General features: G+C 38.2%; 1 protein-coding gene across 1 annotated transcript in view; it reads right to left on the bottom strand.

Annotated features, from left to right (window-relative positions):
* LOC134582651 (protein kinase C theta type-like) overlaps positions 1-16,573 on the bottom strand; it is a 35,783-nt gene extending 19,210 nt beyond the window's left edge. Inside the window, exons 1-2 of the mRNA XM_063439306.1 lie at positions 15,931-16,573; positions 13,648-13,748 (exon numbers count right to left, since the gene is read on the bottom strand). Coding sequence (XP_063295376.1) covers positions 13,648-13,748; positions 15,931-16,573 — 744 coding nt within the window. The remainder of the gene's footprint in view (positions 1-13,647; positions 13,749-15,930) is intronic.
* Between the last annotated feature and the right edge of the window lie 244 nt (positions 16,574-16,817).

The raw sequence follows: 16,817 nt of genomic DNA, 5'->3' as shown, positions 1-16,817 counted from the left end.
TCGGAAACCTACCTGGGAATCCTATATAAGGGATATTTATACAGAGCTCGGAAACCTACCTGAGAATCCTATATAAGGGATATTTATACAGAACTTGGAAACCTACCTGGGAATCCTATATAAGGGATATTTATACAGAGCTCGGAAACCTACCTGAGAATCCTATATAAGGGATATTTATACAGAACTTGGAAACCTACCTGAGAATCCTATATAAGGGATATTTATACAAAGCTTGGAAACCTACCTGGGAATCCTATATAAGGGATATTTATACAGAGCTCGGAAACCTACCTGAGAATCCTATATAAGGGATATTTATACAGAGCTTGGAAACCTACCTGAGAATCCTATATAAGGGATATTTATACAGAGCTATGAAACCTACCTGGGAATCCTATATAAGGGATATTTATACAGAGCTTGGAAACCTACCTGAGAATCCTATATAAGGGATATTTATACAGAGCTTGGAAACCTACCCGAGAATCCTATATAAGAGATATTTATACAGAGCTTGGAAACCTACCTGAGAATCCTATATAAGGGATATTTATACAGAGCTATGAAACCTACCTGGGAATCCTATATAAGGGATATTTATACAGAGCTTGGAAACCTACCTGGGAATCCTATATAAGGGATATTTATACAGAGCTCGGAAACCTACCTGAGAATCCTATATAAGGGATATTTATACAGAGCTTGGAAACCTACCCGAGAATCCTATATAAGGGATATTTATACAGAGCTTGGAAACCTACCTGGGAATCCTATATAAGGGATATTTATACAGAGCTAGGAAACCTACCTGGGAATCCTATATAAGGGATATTTATACAGAGCTTGGAAACCTACCTGGGAATCCTATATAAGGGATATTTATACAGAGCTTGGAAACCTACCTGAGAATCCTATATAAGGGATATTTATACAGAGCTTGGAAACCTACCTGAGAATCCTATATAAGGGATATTTATACAGAGCTTGGAAACCTACCTGGGAATCCTATATAAGGGATATTCATACAGAGCTTGGAAACCTACCTGGGAATCCTATATAAGGGATATTTATACAGAGCTAGGAAACCTACCTGGGAATCCTATATAAGGGATATTTATACAGAGCTTGGAAACCTACCTGAGAATCCTATATAAGGGATATTTATACAGAGCTTGGAAACCTACCTGGGAATCCTATATAAGGGATATTTATACAGAGCTTGGAAACCTACCTGGGAATCCTATATAAGGGATATTTATACAGAGCTTGGAAACCTACCTGAGAATCCTATATAAGGGATATTTATACAGAGCTTGGAAACCTACCTGGGAATCCTATATAAGGGATATTCATACAGAGCTTGGAAACCTACCTGGGAATCCTATATAAGGGATATTTATACAGAGCTAGGAAACCTACCTGGGAATCCTATATAAGGGATATTTATACAGAGCTTGGAAACCTACCTGGGAATCCTATATAAGGGATATTTATACAGAGCTTGGAAACCTACCTGGGAATCCTATATAAGGGATATTTATACAGAGCCTGGAAACCTACCTGAGAATCCTATATAAGGGATATTTATACAGAGCTAGGAAACCTACCTGGGAATCCTATATAAGGGATATTTATACAAAGCTAGGAAACCTACCTGGGAATCCTATATAAGGGATATTTATACAGAGCTTGGAAACCTACCTGGGAATCCTATATAAGGGATATTTATACAGAGCTTGGAAACCTACCTGGGAATCCTATATAAGGGATATTTATACAGAGCTTGGAAACCTACCTGGGAATCCTATATAAGGGATATTTATACAGAGCTCGGTAACCTACCTGGGAATCCTATATAAGGGATATTTATACAGAGCTAGGAAACCTACCTGGGAATCCTATATAAGGGATATTTATACAGAGCTTGGAAACCTACCTGGGAATCCTATATAAGGGATATTCATACAGAGCTCGGAAACCTACCTGGGAATCCTATATAAGGGATATTTATACAGAGCTCGGAATCCTACCTGGGAATCCTATATAAGGGATATTTATACAGAGCTTGGAAACCTACCTTGGAATCCTATATAAGGGATATTTATACAGAGCTCGGAAACCTACCTGGGAATCCTATATAAGGGATATTTATACAGAGCTTGGAAACCTACCTGGGAATCCTATATAAGGGATATTTATACAGAGCTTGGAAACCTACCTTGGAATCCTATATAAGGGATATTTATACAGAGCTTGGAAACCTACCTGGGAATCCTATATAAGGGATATTTATACAGAGCCTGGAAACCTACCTGGGAATCCTATATAAGGGATATTTATACAGAGCTTGGAAACCTACCTGGGAATCCTATATAAGGGATATTTATACAGAGCTTGGAAACCTACCTGGGAATCCTATATAAGGGATATTTATACAGAGCTTGGAAACCTACCTGAGAATCCTATATAAGGGATATTTATACAGAGCTTGGAAACCTACCTGGGAATCCTATATAAGGGATATTTATACAGAGCCTGGAAACCTACCTGGGAATCCTATATAAGGGATATTTATACAGAGCTTGGAAACCTACCTGGGAATCCTATATAAGGGATATTTATACAGAGCTTGGAAACCTACCTTGGAATCCTATATAAGGGATATTTATACAGAGCTTGGAAACCTACCTGGGAATCCTATATAAGGGATATTTATACAGAGCCTGGAAACCTACCTGGGAATCCTATATAAGGGATATTTATACAGAGCCTGGAAACCTACCTGGGAATCCTATATAAGGGATATTTATACAGAGCTCGGAAACCTACCTGGGAATCCTATATAAGGGATATTTATACAGAGCTCGGAAACCTACCTGAGAATCCTATATAAGGGATATTTATACAGAACTTGGAAACCTACCTGGGAATCCTATATAAGGGATATTTATACAGAGCTCGGAAACCTACCTGAGAATCCTATATAAGGGATATTTATACAGAACTTGGAAACCTACCTGAGAATCCTATATAAGGGATATTTATACAAAGCTTGGAAACCTACCTGGGAATCCTATATAAGGGATATTTATACAGAGCTCGGAAACCTACCTGAGAATCCTATATAAGGGATATTTATACAGAGCTTGGAAACCTACCTGAGAATCCTATATAAGGGATATTTATACAGAGCTATGAAACCTACCTGGGAATCCTATATAAGGGATATTTATACAGAGCTTGGAAACCTACCTGAGAATCCTATATAAGGGATATTTATACAGAGCTTGGAAACCTACCCGAGAATCCTATATAAGAGATATTTATACAGAGCTTGGAAACCTACCTGAGAATCCTATATAAGGGATATTTATACAGAGCTATGAAACCTACCTGGGAATCCTATATAAGGGATATTTATACAGAGCTTGGAAACCTACCTGGGAATCCTATATAAGGGATATTTATACAGAGCTCGGAAACCTACCTGAGAATCCTATATAAGGGATATTTATACAGAGCTTGGAAACCTACCCGAGAATCCTATATAAGGGATATTTATACAGAGCTTGGAAACCTACCTGGGAATCCTATATAAGGGATATTTATACAGAGCTAGGAAACCTACCTGGGAATCCTATATAAGGGATTTTTATACAGAGCTTGGAAACCTACCTGGGAATCCTATATAAGGGATATTTATACAGAGCTTGGAAACCTACCTGAGAATCCTATATAAGGGATATTTATACAGAGCTTGGAAACCTACCTGGGAATCCTATATAAGGGATATTTATACAGAGCTAGGAAACCTACCTGGGAATCCTATATAAGGGATATTTATACAGAGCTTGGAAACCTACCTGGGAATCCTATATAAGGGATATTTATACAGAGCTTGGAAGCCTACCCGAGAATCCTATATAAGGGATATTTATACAGAGCTTGGAAACCTACCTGGGAATCCTATATAAGGGATATTTATACAGAGCTAGGAAACCTACCTGGGAATCCTATATAAGGGATATTTATACAGAGCTTGGAAACCTACCTTGGAATCCTATATAAGGGATATTTATACAGAGCTATGAAACCTACCTGGGAATCCTATATAAGGGATATTTATACAGAGCTTGGAAACCTACCTGAGAATCCTATATAAGGGATATTTATACAGAGCTTGGAAACCTACCCGAGAATCCTATCTAAGAGATATTTATACAGAGCTTGGAAACCTACCTGAGAATCCTATATAAGGGATATTTATACAGAGCTATGAAACCTACCTGGGAATCCTATATAAGGGATATTTATACAGAGCTTGGAAACCTACCTGGGAATCCTATATAAGGGATATTTATACAGAGCTCGGAAACCTACCTGAGAATCCTATATAAGGGATATTTATACAGAGCTTGGAAACCTACCCGAGAATCCTATATAAGGGATATTTATACAGAGCTTGGAAACCTACCTGGGAATCCTATATAAGGGATATTTATACAGAGCTAGGAAACCTACCTGGGAATCCTATATAAGGGATATTTATACAGAGCTTGGAAACCTACCTGGGAATCCTATATAAGGGATATTTATACAGAGCTTGGAAACCTACCTGAGAATCCTATATAAGGGATATTTATACAGAGCTTGGAAACCTACCTGGGAATCCTATATAAGGGATATTTATACAGAGCTAGGAAACCTACCTGGGAATCCTATATAAGGGATATTTATACAGAGCTTGGAAACCTACCTGGGAATCCTATATAAGGGATATTTATACAGAGCTTGGAAACCTACCCGAGAATCCTATATAAGGGATATTTATACAGAGCTTGGAAACCTACCTGGGAATCCTATATAAGGGATATTTATACAGAGCTTGGAAACCTACCTGAGAATCCTATATAAGGGATATTTATACAGAGCTTGGAAACCTACCTGGGAATCCTATATAAGGGATATTTATACAGAGCTCGGAAACCTACCTGGGAATCCTATATAAGGGATATTTATACAAAGCTAGGAAACCTACCTGGGAATCCTATATAAAGGTATATTTATACAGAGCTTGGAAACCTACCTGAGAATCCTATATAAGGGATATTTATACAGAGCTTGGAAACCTACCTGGGAATCCTATATAAGGGATATTTATACAGAGCTTGGAAACCTACCTGGGAATCCTATATAAGGGATATTTATACAGAGCTTGGAAACCTACCTGAGAATCCTATATAAGGGATATTTATACAGAGCTTGGAAACCTACCTGGGAATCCTATATAAGGGATATTCATACAGAGCTTGGAAACCTACCTGGGAATCCTATATAAGGGATATTTATACAGAGCTAGGAAACCTACCTGGGAATCCTATATAAGGGATATTTATACAGAGCTTGGAAACCTACCTGAGAATCCTATATAAGGGATATTTATACAGAGCTTGGAAACCTACCTGGGAATCCTATATAAGGGATATTTATACAGAGCTTGGAAACCTACCTGGGAATCCTATATAAGGGATATTTATACAGAGCTTGGAAACCTACCTGAGAATCCTATATAAGGGATATTTATACAGAGCTTGGAAACCTACCTGGGAATCCTATATAAGGGATATTCATACAGAGCTTGGAAACCTACCTGGGAATCCTATATAAGGGATATTTATACAGAGCTAGGAAACCTACCTGGGAATCCTATATAAGGGATATTTATACAGAGCTTGGAAACCTACCTGGGAATCCTATATAAGGGATATTTATACAGAGCTTGGAAACCTACCTGAGAATCCTATATAAGGGATATTTATACAGAGCTAGGAAACCTACCTGGGAATCCTATATAAGGGATATTTGTACAGAGCTTGGAAACCTACCTGGGAATCCTATATAAGGGATATTTATACAGAGCTTGGAAACCTACCTGAGAATCCTATATAAGGGATATTTATACAGAGCTTGGAAACCTACCTGGGAATCCTATATAAGGGATATTTATACAGAGCTAGGAAACCTACCTGGGAATCCTATATAAGGGATATTTATACAGAGCTTGGAAACCTACCTGGGAATCCTATATAAGGGATATTTATACAGAGCTTGGAAGCCTACCCGAGAATCCTATATAAGGGATATTTATACAGAGCTTGGAAACCTACCTGAGAATCCTATATAAGGGATATTTATACAGAGCTCGGAAACCTACCTGGGAATCCTATATAAGGGATATTTATACAGAGCTTGGAAACCTACCCGAGAATCCTATATAAGGGATATTTATACAGAGCTTGGAAACCTACCTGGGAATCCTATATAAGGGATATTTATACAGAGCTTGGAAACCTACCTGAGAATCCTATATAAGGGATATTTATACAGAGCTTGGAAACCTACCTGGGAATCCTATATAAGGGATATTTATACAGAGCTTGGAAACCTACCTGGGAATCCTATATAAGGGATATTTATACAGGGCTTGGAAACCTACCCGAGAATCCTATATAAGGGATATTTATACAGAGCTTGGAAACCTACCTGGGAATCCTATATAAGGGATATTTATACAGAGCTTGGAAACCTACCTGAGAATCCTATATAAGGGATATTTATACAGAGCTTGGAAACCTACCTGGGAATCCTATATAAGGGATATTTATACAGAGCTTGGAAACCTACCTGAGAATCCTATATAAGGGATATTTATACAGAGCTTGGAAACCTACCTGGGAATCCTATATAAGGGATATTTATACAGAGCCTGGAAACCTACCTGGGAATCCTATATAAGGGATATTTATACAGAGCTTGGAAACCTACCTGGGAATCCTATATAAGGGATATTTATACAGAGCTTGGAAACCTACCTTGGAATCCTATATAAGGGATATTTATACAGAGCTTGGAAACCTACCTGGGAATCCTATATAAGGGATATTTATACAGAGCCTGGAAACCTACCTGGGAATCCTATATAAGGGATATTTATACAGAGCCTGGAAACCTACCTGGGAATCCTATATAAGGGATATTTATACAGAGCTCGGAAACCTACCTGGGAATCCTATATAAGGGATATTTATACAGAGCTCGGAAACCTACCTGAGAATCCTATATAAGGGATATTTATACAGAACTTGGAAACCTACCTGGGAATCCTATATAAGGGATATTTATACAGAGCTCGGAAACCTACCTGAGAATCCTATATAAGGGATATTTATACAGAACTTGGAAACCTACCTGAGAATCCTATATAAGGGATATTTATACAAAGCTTGGAAACCTACCTGGGAATCCTATATAAGGGATATTTATACAGAGCTCGGAAACCTACCTGAGAATCCTATATAAGGGATATTTATACAGAGCTTGGAAACCTACCTGAGAATCCTATATAAGGGATATTTATACAGAGCTATGAAACCTACCTGGGAATCCTATATAAGGGATATTTATACAGAGCTTGGAAACCTACCTGAGAATCCTATATAAGGGATATTTATACAGAGCTTGGAAACCTACCCGAGAATCCTATATAAGAGATATTTATACAGAGCTTGGAAACCTACCTGAGAATCCTATATAAGGGATATTTATACAGAGCTATGAAACCTACCTGGGAATCCTATATAAGGGATATTTATACAGAGCTTGGAAACCTACCTGGGAATCCTATATAAGGGATATTTATACAGAGCTCGGAAACCTACCTGAGAATCCTATATAAGGGATATTTATACAGAGCTTGGAAACCTACCCGAGAATCCTATATAAGGGATATTTATACAGAGCTTGGAAACCTACCTGGGAATCCTATATAAGGGATATTTATACAGAGCTAGGAAACCTACCTGGGAATCCTATATAAGGGATTTTTATACAGAGCTTGGAAACCTACCTGGGAATCCTATATAAGGGATATTTATACAGAGCTTGGAAACCTACCTGAGAATCCTATATAAGGGATATTTATACAGAGCTTGGAAACCTACCTGGGAATCCTATATAAGGGATATTTATACAGAGCTAGGAAACCTACCTGGGAATCCTATATAAGGGATATTTATACAGAGCTTGGAAACCTACCTGGGAATCCTATATAAGGGATATTTATACAGAGCTTGGAAGCCTACCCGAGAATCCTATATAAGGGATATTTATACAGAGCTTGGAAACCTACCTGGGAATCCTATATAAGGGATATTTATACAGAGCTAGGAAACCTACCTGGGAATCCTATATAAGGGATATTTATACAGAGCTTGGAAACCTACCTTGGAATCCTATATAAGGGATATTTATACAGAGCTATGAAACCTACCTGGGAATCCTATATAAGGGATATTTATACAGAGCTTGGAAACCTACCTGAGAATCCTATATAAGGGATATTTATACAGAGCTTGGAAACCTACCCGAGAATCCTATCTAAGAGATATTTATACAGAGCTTGGAAACCTACCTGAGAATCCTATATAAGGGATATTTATACAGAGCTATGAAACCTACCTGGGAATCCTATATAAGGGATATTTATACAGAGCTTGGAAACCTACCTGGGAATCCTATATAAGGGATATTTATACAGAGCTCGGAAACCTACCTGAGAATCCTATATAAGGGATATTTATACAGAGCTTGGAAACCTACCCGAGAATCCTATATAAGGGATATTTATACAGAGCTTGGAAACCTACCTGGGAATCCTATATAAGGGATATTTATACAGAGCTAGGAAACCTACCTGGGAATCCTATATAAGGGATATTTATACAGAGCTTGGAAACCTACCTGGGAATCCTATATAAGGGATATTTATACAGAGCTTGGAAACCTACCTGAGAATCCTATATAAGGGATATTTATACAGAGCTTGGAAACCTACCTGGGAATCCTATATAAGGGATATTTATACAGAGCTAGGAAACCTACCTGGGAATCCTATATAAGGGATATTTATACAGAGCTTGGAAACCTACCTGGGAATCCTATATAAGGGATATTTATACAGAGCTTGGAAACCTACCCGAGAATCCTATATAAGGGATATTTATACAGAGCTTGGAAACCTACCTGAGAATCCTATATAAGGGATATTTATACAGAGCTTGGAAACCTACCTGGGAATCCTATATAAGGGATATTTATACAGAGCTCGGAAACCTACCTGGGAATCCTATATAAGGGATATTTATACAAAGCTAGGAAACCTACCTGGGAATCCTATATAAAGGTATATTTATACAGAGCTTGGAAACCTACCTGAGAATCCTATATAAGGGATATTTATACAGAGCTTGGAAACCTACCTGGGAATCCTATATAAGGGATATTTATACAGAGCTTGGAAACCTACCTGGGAATCCTATATAAGGGATATTTATACAGAGCTTGGAAACCTACCTGAGAATCCTATATAAGGGATATTTATACAGAGCTTGGAAACCTACCTGGGAATCCTATATAAGGGATATTCATACAGAGCTTGGAAACCTACCTGGGAATCCTATATAAGGGATATTTATACAGAGCTAGGAAACCTACCTGGGAATCCTATATAAGGGATATTTATACAGAGCTTGGAAACCTACCTGAGAATCCTATATAAGGGATATTTATACAGAGCTTGGAAACCTACCTGGGAATCCTATATAAGGGATATTTATACAGAGCTTGGAAACCTACCTGGGAATCCTATATAAGGGATATTTATACAGAGCTTGGAAACCTACCTGAGAATCCTATATAAGGGATATTTATACAGAGCTTGGAAACCTACCTGGGAATCCTATATAAGGGATATTCATACAGAGCTTGGAAACCTACCTGGGAATCCTATATAAGGGATATTTATACAGAGCTAGGAAACCTACCTGGGAATCCTATATAAGGGATATTTATACAGAGCTTGGAAACCTACCTGGGAATCCTATATAAGGGATATTTATACAGAGCTTGGAAACCTACCTGAGAATCCTATATAAGGGATATTTATACAGAGCTAGGAAACCTACCTGGGAATCCTATATAAGGGATATTTGTACAGAGCTTGGAAACCTACCTGGGAATCCTATATAAGGGATATTTATACAGAGCTTGGAAACCTACCTGAGAATCCTATATAAGGGATATTTATACAGAGCTTGGAAACCTACCTGGGAATCCTATATAAGGGATATTTATACAGAGCTAGGAAACCTACCTGGGAATCCTATATAAGGGATATTTATACAGAGCTTGGAAACCTACCTGGGAATCCTATATAAGGGATATTTATACAGAGCTTGGAAGCCTACCCGAGAATCCTATATAAGGGATATTTATACAGAGCTTGGAAACCTACCTGAGAATCCTATATAAGGGATATTTATACAGAGCTCGGAAACCTACCTGGGAATCCTATATAAGGGATATTTATACAGAGCTTGGAAACCTACCCGAGAATCCTATATAAGGGATATTTATACAGAGCTTGGAAACCTACCTGGGAATCCTATATAAGGGATATTTATACAGAGCTTGGAAACCTACCTGAGAATCCTATATAAGGGATATTTATACAGAGCTTGGAAACCTACCTGGGAATCCTATATAAGGGATATTTATACAGAGCTTGGAAACCTACCTGGGAATCCTATATAAGGGATATTTATACAGGGCTTGGAAACCTACCCGAGAATCCTATATAAGGGATATTTATACAGAGCTTGGAAACCTACCTGGGAATCCTATATAAGGGATATTTATACAGAGCTTGGAAACCTACCTGAGAATCCTATATAAGGGATATTTATACAGAGCTTGGAAACCTACCTGGGAATCCTATATAAGGGATATTTATACAGAGCTTGGAAACCTACCTGAGAATCCTATATAAGGGATATTTATACAGAGCTTGGAAACCTACCTGGGAATCCTATATAAGGGATATTTATACACAGCTTGGAAACCTACCTTGGAATCCTATATAAGGGATATTTATACAGAGCTTGGAAACCTACCTGAGAATCCTATATAAGGGATATTTATACAGAGCTCGGAAACCTACCTGAGAATCCTATATAAGGGATATTTATACAGAGCTTGGAAACCTACCTGGGAATCCTATATAAGGGATATTTATACAGAGCTTGGAAACCTACCTGGGAATCCTATATAAGGGATATTTATACAGAGCTTGGAAACCTACCTGAGAATCCTATATAAGGGATATTTATACAGAGCTTGGAAACCTACCTGGGAATCCTATATAAGGGATATTTATACACAGCTTGGAAACCTACCTGGGAATCCTATATAAGGGATATTTATACAGAGCTTGGAAACCTACCTGAGAATCCTATATAAGGGATATTTATACAGAGCTTGGAAACCTACCTGGGAATCCTATATAAGGGATATTTATAAAGAGCTCAGAAACCTACCTGGGAATCCTATATAAGGGATATTTATACAGAGCTTGGAAACTTACCTGAGAATCCTATATAAGGGATATTTATACAGAGCTTGGAAACCTACCTGAGAATCCTATATAAGGGATATTTATACAGAGCTTGGAAACCTACCTGGGAATCCTATATAAGGGATATTTATACAGAGCTTGGAAACCTACCTGAGAATCCTATATAAGGGATATTTATACAGAGCTTGGAAACCTACCTGAGAATCCTATATAAGGGATATTTATACAGAGCTTGGAAACCTACCTGGGAATCCTATATAAGGGATATTTATACAGAGCTTGGAAACCTACCTGGGAATCCTATATAAGGGATATTTATACAGAGCTTGGAAACCTACCTGAGAATCCTATATAAGGGATATTTATACAGAGCTTGGAAACCTACCTGGGAATCCTATATAAGGGATATTTATACACAGCTTGGAAACCTACCTGGGAATCCTATATAAGGGATATTTATACAGAGCTTGGAAACCTACCTGAGAATCCTATATAAGGGATATTTATACAGAGCTTGGAAACCTACCTGGGAATCCTATATAAGGGATATTTATAAAGAGCTCAGAAACCTACCTGGGAATCCTATATAAGGGATATTTATACAGAGCTTGGAAACTTACCTGAGAATCCTATATAAGGGATATTTATACAGAGCTTGGAAACCTACCTGAGAATCCTATATAAGGGATATTTATACAGAGCTTGGAAACCTACCTGGGAATCCTATATAAGGGATATTTATACAGAGCTTGGAAACCTACCTGAGAATCCTATATAAGGGATATTTATACAGAGCTCGGAAACCTACCTGGGAATCCTATATAAGGGATATTTATACAGAGCTTGGAAACCTACCTGAGAATCCTATATAAGGGATATTTATACAGAGCTTGGAAACCTACCTGGGAATCCTATATAAGGGATATTTTTACAGAGCTTGGAAACTTACCTGAGAATCCTATATAAGGGATATTTATACAGAGCTTGGAAACCTACCTGAGAATCCTATATAAGGGATATTTATACAGAGCTTGGAAACCTACCTGGGAATCCTATATAAGGGATATTTATACAGAGCTTGGAAACCTACCTGAGAATCCTATATAAGGGATATTTATACAGAGCTTGGAAACCTACCTGGGAATCCTATATAAGGGATATTTATACAGAGCTTTGAAACCTACCTGAGAATCCTATATAAGGGATATTTATACAGAGCTTGGAAACCTACCTGGGAATCCTATATAAGGGATATTTATACAGAGCTTGGAAACTTACCTGAGAATCCTATATAAGGGATATTTATACAGAGCTTGGAAACCTACCTGGGAATCCTATATAAGGGATATTTATACAGAGCTTGGAAACCTACCTGGGAATCCTATATAAGGGATATTTATACAGAGCTTGGAAACCTACCTGGGAATCCTATATAAGGGATATTTATACAGAGCTTGGAAACCTACCTGGGAATCCTATATAAGGGATATTTATACAGAGCTTGGAAACCTACCTGGGAATCCTATATAAGGGATATTTATACAAAGCTAGGAAACCTACCTGATAATCCTATATAAGGGATATTTATACAGAGCTTGGAAACCTACCTGGGAATCCTATATAAGGGATATTTATACAGAGCTTGGAAACCTACCTGGGAATCCTATATAAGGGATATTTATACAGAGCTTGGAAACCTACCTGGGAATCCTATATAAGGGATATTTATACAGAGCTTGGAAACCTACCTGGGAATCCTATATAAGGGATATTTATACAGAGCTAGGAAACCTACCTGGGAATCCTATATAAGGGATATTTATACAGAGCTTTGAAAATTAGAAATGTTTTTACTAATTCGAGACCTATGTCTGTTGTTCTGTTGTGAATTATGAAGTTTCTAGAAAGACCGAAAGATTTAATAGAACTGTTAATAAAGGAAGCCATGTTAAACAACACAAAATAGCAAAATAGAAGGTCCTAGGTATTTTATTTGGAGTCTACTTTGTACGTCTTACTATACTTTCCACATTTATGGATCATGCACGTGCCCAAGGTTAATAACAAATTAATTCCCAATAAATTGTTATAGGAATACAAAAAGAATAATGAGAAGTGAGTTCTCCACTAGATCAATAGATGTATTAAGAATTATAGATTGTTAGTAGACTCACCTGTCCGAAGCTCCCCTGTCCCAGCACTTTATGGAATCGGTAACCAGTGATTGACAGAGGCAGTGGTTTCTTTAATTCAACCACAGGCTGTGTACTTCCTCCTTAAAGATTTAATACATATAGCATTAGCCTCCAATTCATTATAAACATAGGAACCAGCTTAATTCTCTATTACTCTAGAACCGCTATACAAATCTTCCCATCCCACCCAGTTATATGAAACGATAATATGGTTTATAAATATCACATCATGGATAATTTGATTAAAATACATTTTATTTTGTGCTACATTCCTTATGAATATTATTGGCTATTTCAAAATGGAGGGATTAATATTCTACATCTATCAAAGGTCTTGAAATATTGCTCTGTACCATTACCTAGTTTAAAAGCTCTTGACAAAGGCGCACGTGGGCGCCAAAACGCGCGTTGAGCAAACCCTGGTACACTGTGTACCCTACTTAGGCATCTGCTCTCTCTTTATTCATCCAATTAAGATTTGGGGGGGGCTTCCTTTTGTTATCACTACTTAGGACTATTTGAGTTAGCTTTTTTATTTAAAAGCCAGCCAGTAACTTTACTCTCTAGTTTCTCCGATACAGGCAGGGTAATAATGTTACATTATATTGATACTTGTTATATCTTCCTATTTAGTTCACTTGTTTCCACGGAGGTTCATTTAGGACTGCTGTAGCTAGCTTTTTTGATTTAAAAGCCAGTCGTTTTCCTGACCTTCTAGCTCTTCCAGTATAGGCAGGTTATCTATAGTGCATTATATCGTTACTTGTAATACCTCTCTATCTAATACATACTTTTTATCCACAGAATATCTGGCACCATAGCTACTCTATTGGTCCTATATTTTTTTATCCATTCTACATGTCTTTCCATCCTTTCCTTGCAGTGTAATTATTTAGAGCGACTTTTACATTAAAGGGAAACTCCAGTGCCAGGAAAACGATCAGTTTTCCTGGCACTGGAGGGTCCCTTTCCCTCCCACCCCCCAATCCCCAGGTACTGAAGGGGTGAAAACCCCTTCAGTCACTTACCTGAGGCAGCAGCGATGTCCCTCGCCGCTGTCTCCTCCTCCACGCCGCTCCTCCCTGTTCTTCCGTCGGCCGGTGGGCGAGACTGATCCCGCCCACCGGCCGAGGAGACCTAATGCGCATTCGCGGCAATGCCGCGCATGCGTATTACCTCTTCCTATGGGGATTTGAGCGACGCTGGAGGTCCTCACACAGCGTGAGGACGTCCAGCGACGCTCTAGCACAGGTTTCTTGTGCTATGAAGCAGGAAGTTCCCTCTAGTGGCTGTCTAGTATAAAATAATATATAAAAAACTGCAATAATTACACTTGCAGGGTTAGGAGTAGTGGGAGTTGGCACCCAGACTACTCCAATGAGCAGAAGTGGTCTGGGTGCCTGGAGTGTCCCTTTAATTTGTCCGGCCGGACTAACCTACTCACTAAGTCTCTCTCTAACAGAAAGGGTGTGTTTCACGATTATGGAGTTCCCCATTTTGTACAACGTAGATACTTGCTGGGGTTATCCTCTCTAGATTAATTATATACGTGTATCTATATACACAACAATTTAAGCAAGTTACATTGTACTTCTTTCTTTTTTGTTTCACTGACCTCTCATTGTCTATACCGCTGGTCCATTTAATTACCTGTAATATAGAGGCTGTTTATATATAGTTACCTTTAGTGACCACTAGACATTGAGTGCAACTACTGCATATATCACAGATTTAGCAGATGTACCTATGTTAAACCTTTTATCTATTTTTCTTTACTTCTTTATCTCTGTTTTTCACTATGAGCTTTACACTGTTCATTTTTGTTATACCTTTTGGTTCCCCTAAGTGGGGTTATTAAAAATGTATTATTTTCCTAGTTCTTTTTTTTGCTCTATGATTTAGCATATTTGCTGCTGTACATTGGTAGAGCTTATCTTAGCCAGGGTATAGAGACTGTTCTTTGGGGGCACTTTGTTTAGTTAACCCTTTCCAGTCTTTTCTCTTTCTATTTCTATCGTTGGGTTATGCCCTCAATACCCTGCAACCAATACACCGTGAGTGAGTGATTTTGATTTCTCTGATCGGTCACTCTGGCTGTATTTTTCTTTAGTTTAAAACCCCATCGCCTGAGAACTCGTGGTAGCTGAAGTGTGGGAAATATTGATTAATTAGAGACGGTGAATGGGTACAGAGTATGGTCAATTGAGGGTAAAATATCTGATACGAATTGGCAAATCTCTGTAAAAAAAATTTTTTTCATACCTGTAATACATTCATCGTTGCCCTTTGGCTTGTTTGTTTTCTCCTCTTCCTTTCCAGAGGAGACCTTTCCCTTTTTCTGTCTGACTTGTTCCTCCTCATCATCATAGTCCCTGCTTCTTTTCAGGGCTTTATTTCTGGGTGGAGATGACTGACTGATCTTTCCAGCAGACTTTCTCTCACTTTTCTGACCCAGTTTGGCAGATGAGGAGAGCTTTGGTCTTTTCTGCATGACCTGCTCCTCAAGATCGCATTCCATGCTTCGTTTCAGGGCTTGTTTTTTGAGTGGAGATATCTGGCCGCTTTTTCCAGCAGACTTTCTCTCACTTTTATGACCCAGTTTGGCAGATGAGGAGAGCTTGACTCTTTTTTGTATGACCTGCGAATCCTCATCATGACTGGAGGTCCTGGATCGTTTTTGACCCTGATATCTGCTGGGTCCCTCAGCAATGACCCGTCTCTTTGGCTCTCTCCCTCTCTCAATATCCTGCTCATTGCAGCTCTTTCTCCTGGAATGTCCAAGAGATGTCTGCTCTTCCTGTCCTTTTGATCTGGTACTGAGTTTTCTATTTTTTGTTTTTAATTTGTCAGAAATGTCCTGACTGTCCTCAGTTTCGTTACGAGAACGTTTTCTTGTTCTCTTCATTCTTATTATACTGTGTGAATATATAGCTTTTAAATTCACAAATATATTTAGCAATCAGCTGATTGATAATAGTAATAATTAATAAATTATTGAAAATAGCACCTGACCAATGCAGTAGCCACTGTTCACTCTCAAGGTGTCCAGTTGCTCTGACTTTAGGTGAGTTTGACATTGATTGTTTCATCAGATGATGTCAGAGTATTTATGATGTCACAGCACCTTACTGTAAATGGAGATATCAACT

This window comes from Pelobates fuscus, chromosome 13 (genome assembly GCF_036172605.1).
Source record: "Pelobates fuscus isolate aPelFus1 chromosome 13, aPelFus1.pri, whole genome shotgun sequence".
In the NCBI taxonomy this organism is placed as follows: domain Eukaryota; kingdom Metazoa; phylum Chordata; class Amphibia; order Anura; family Pelobatidae; genus Pelobates; species Pelobates fuscus.
The sequence above is the reverse complement of the archived record's forward strand: the minus strand, read 5'-3'. Positions and strand labels throughout refer to the sequence as shown.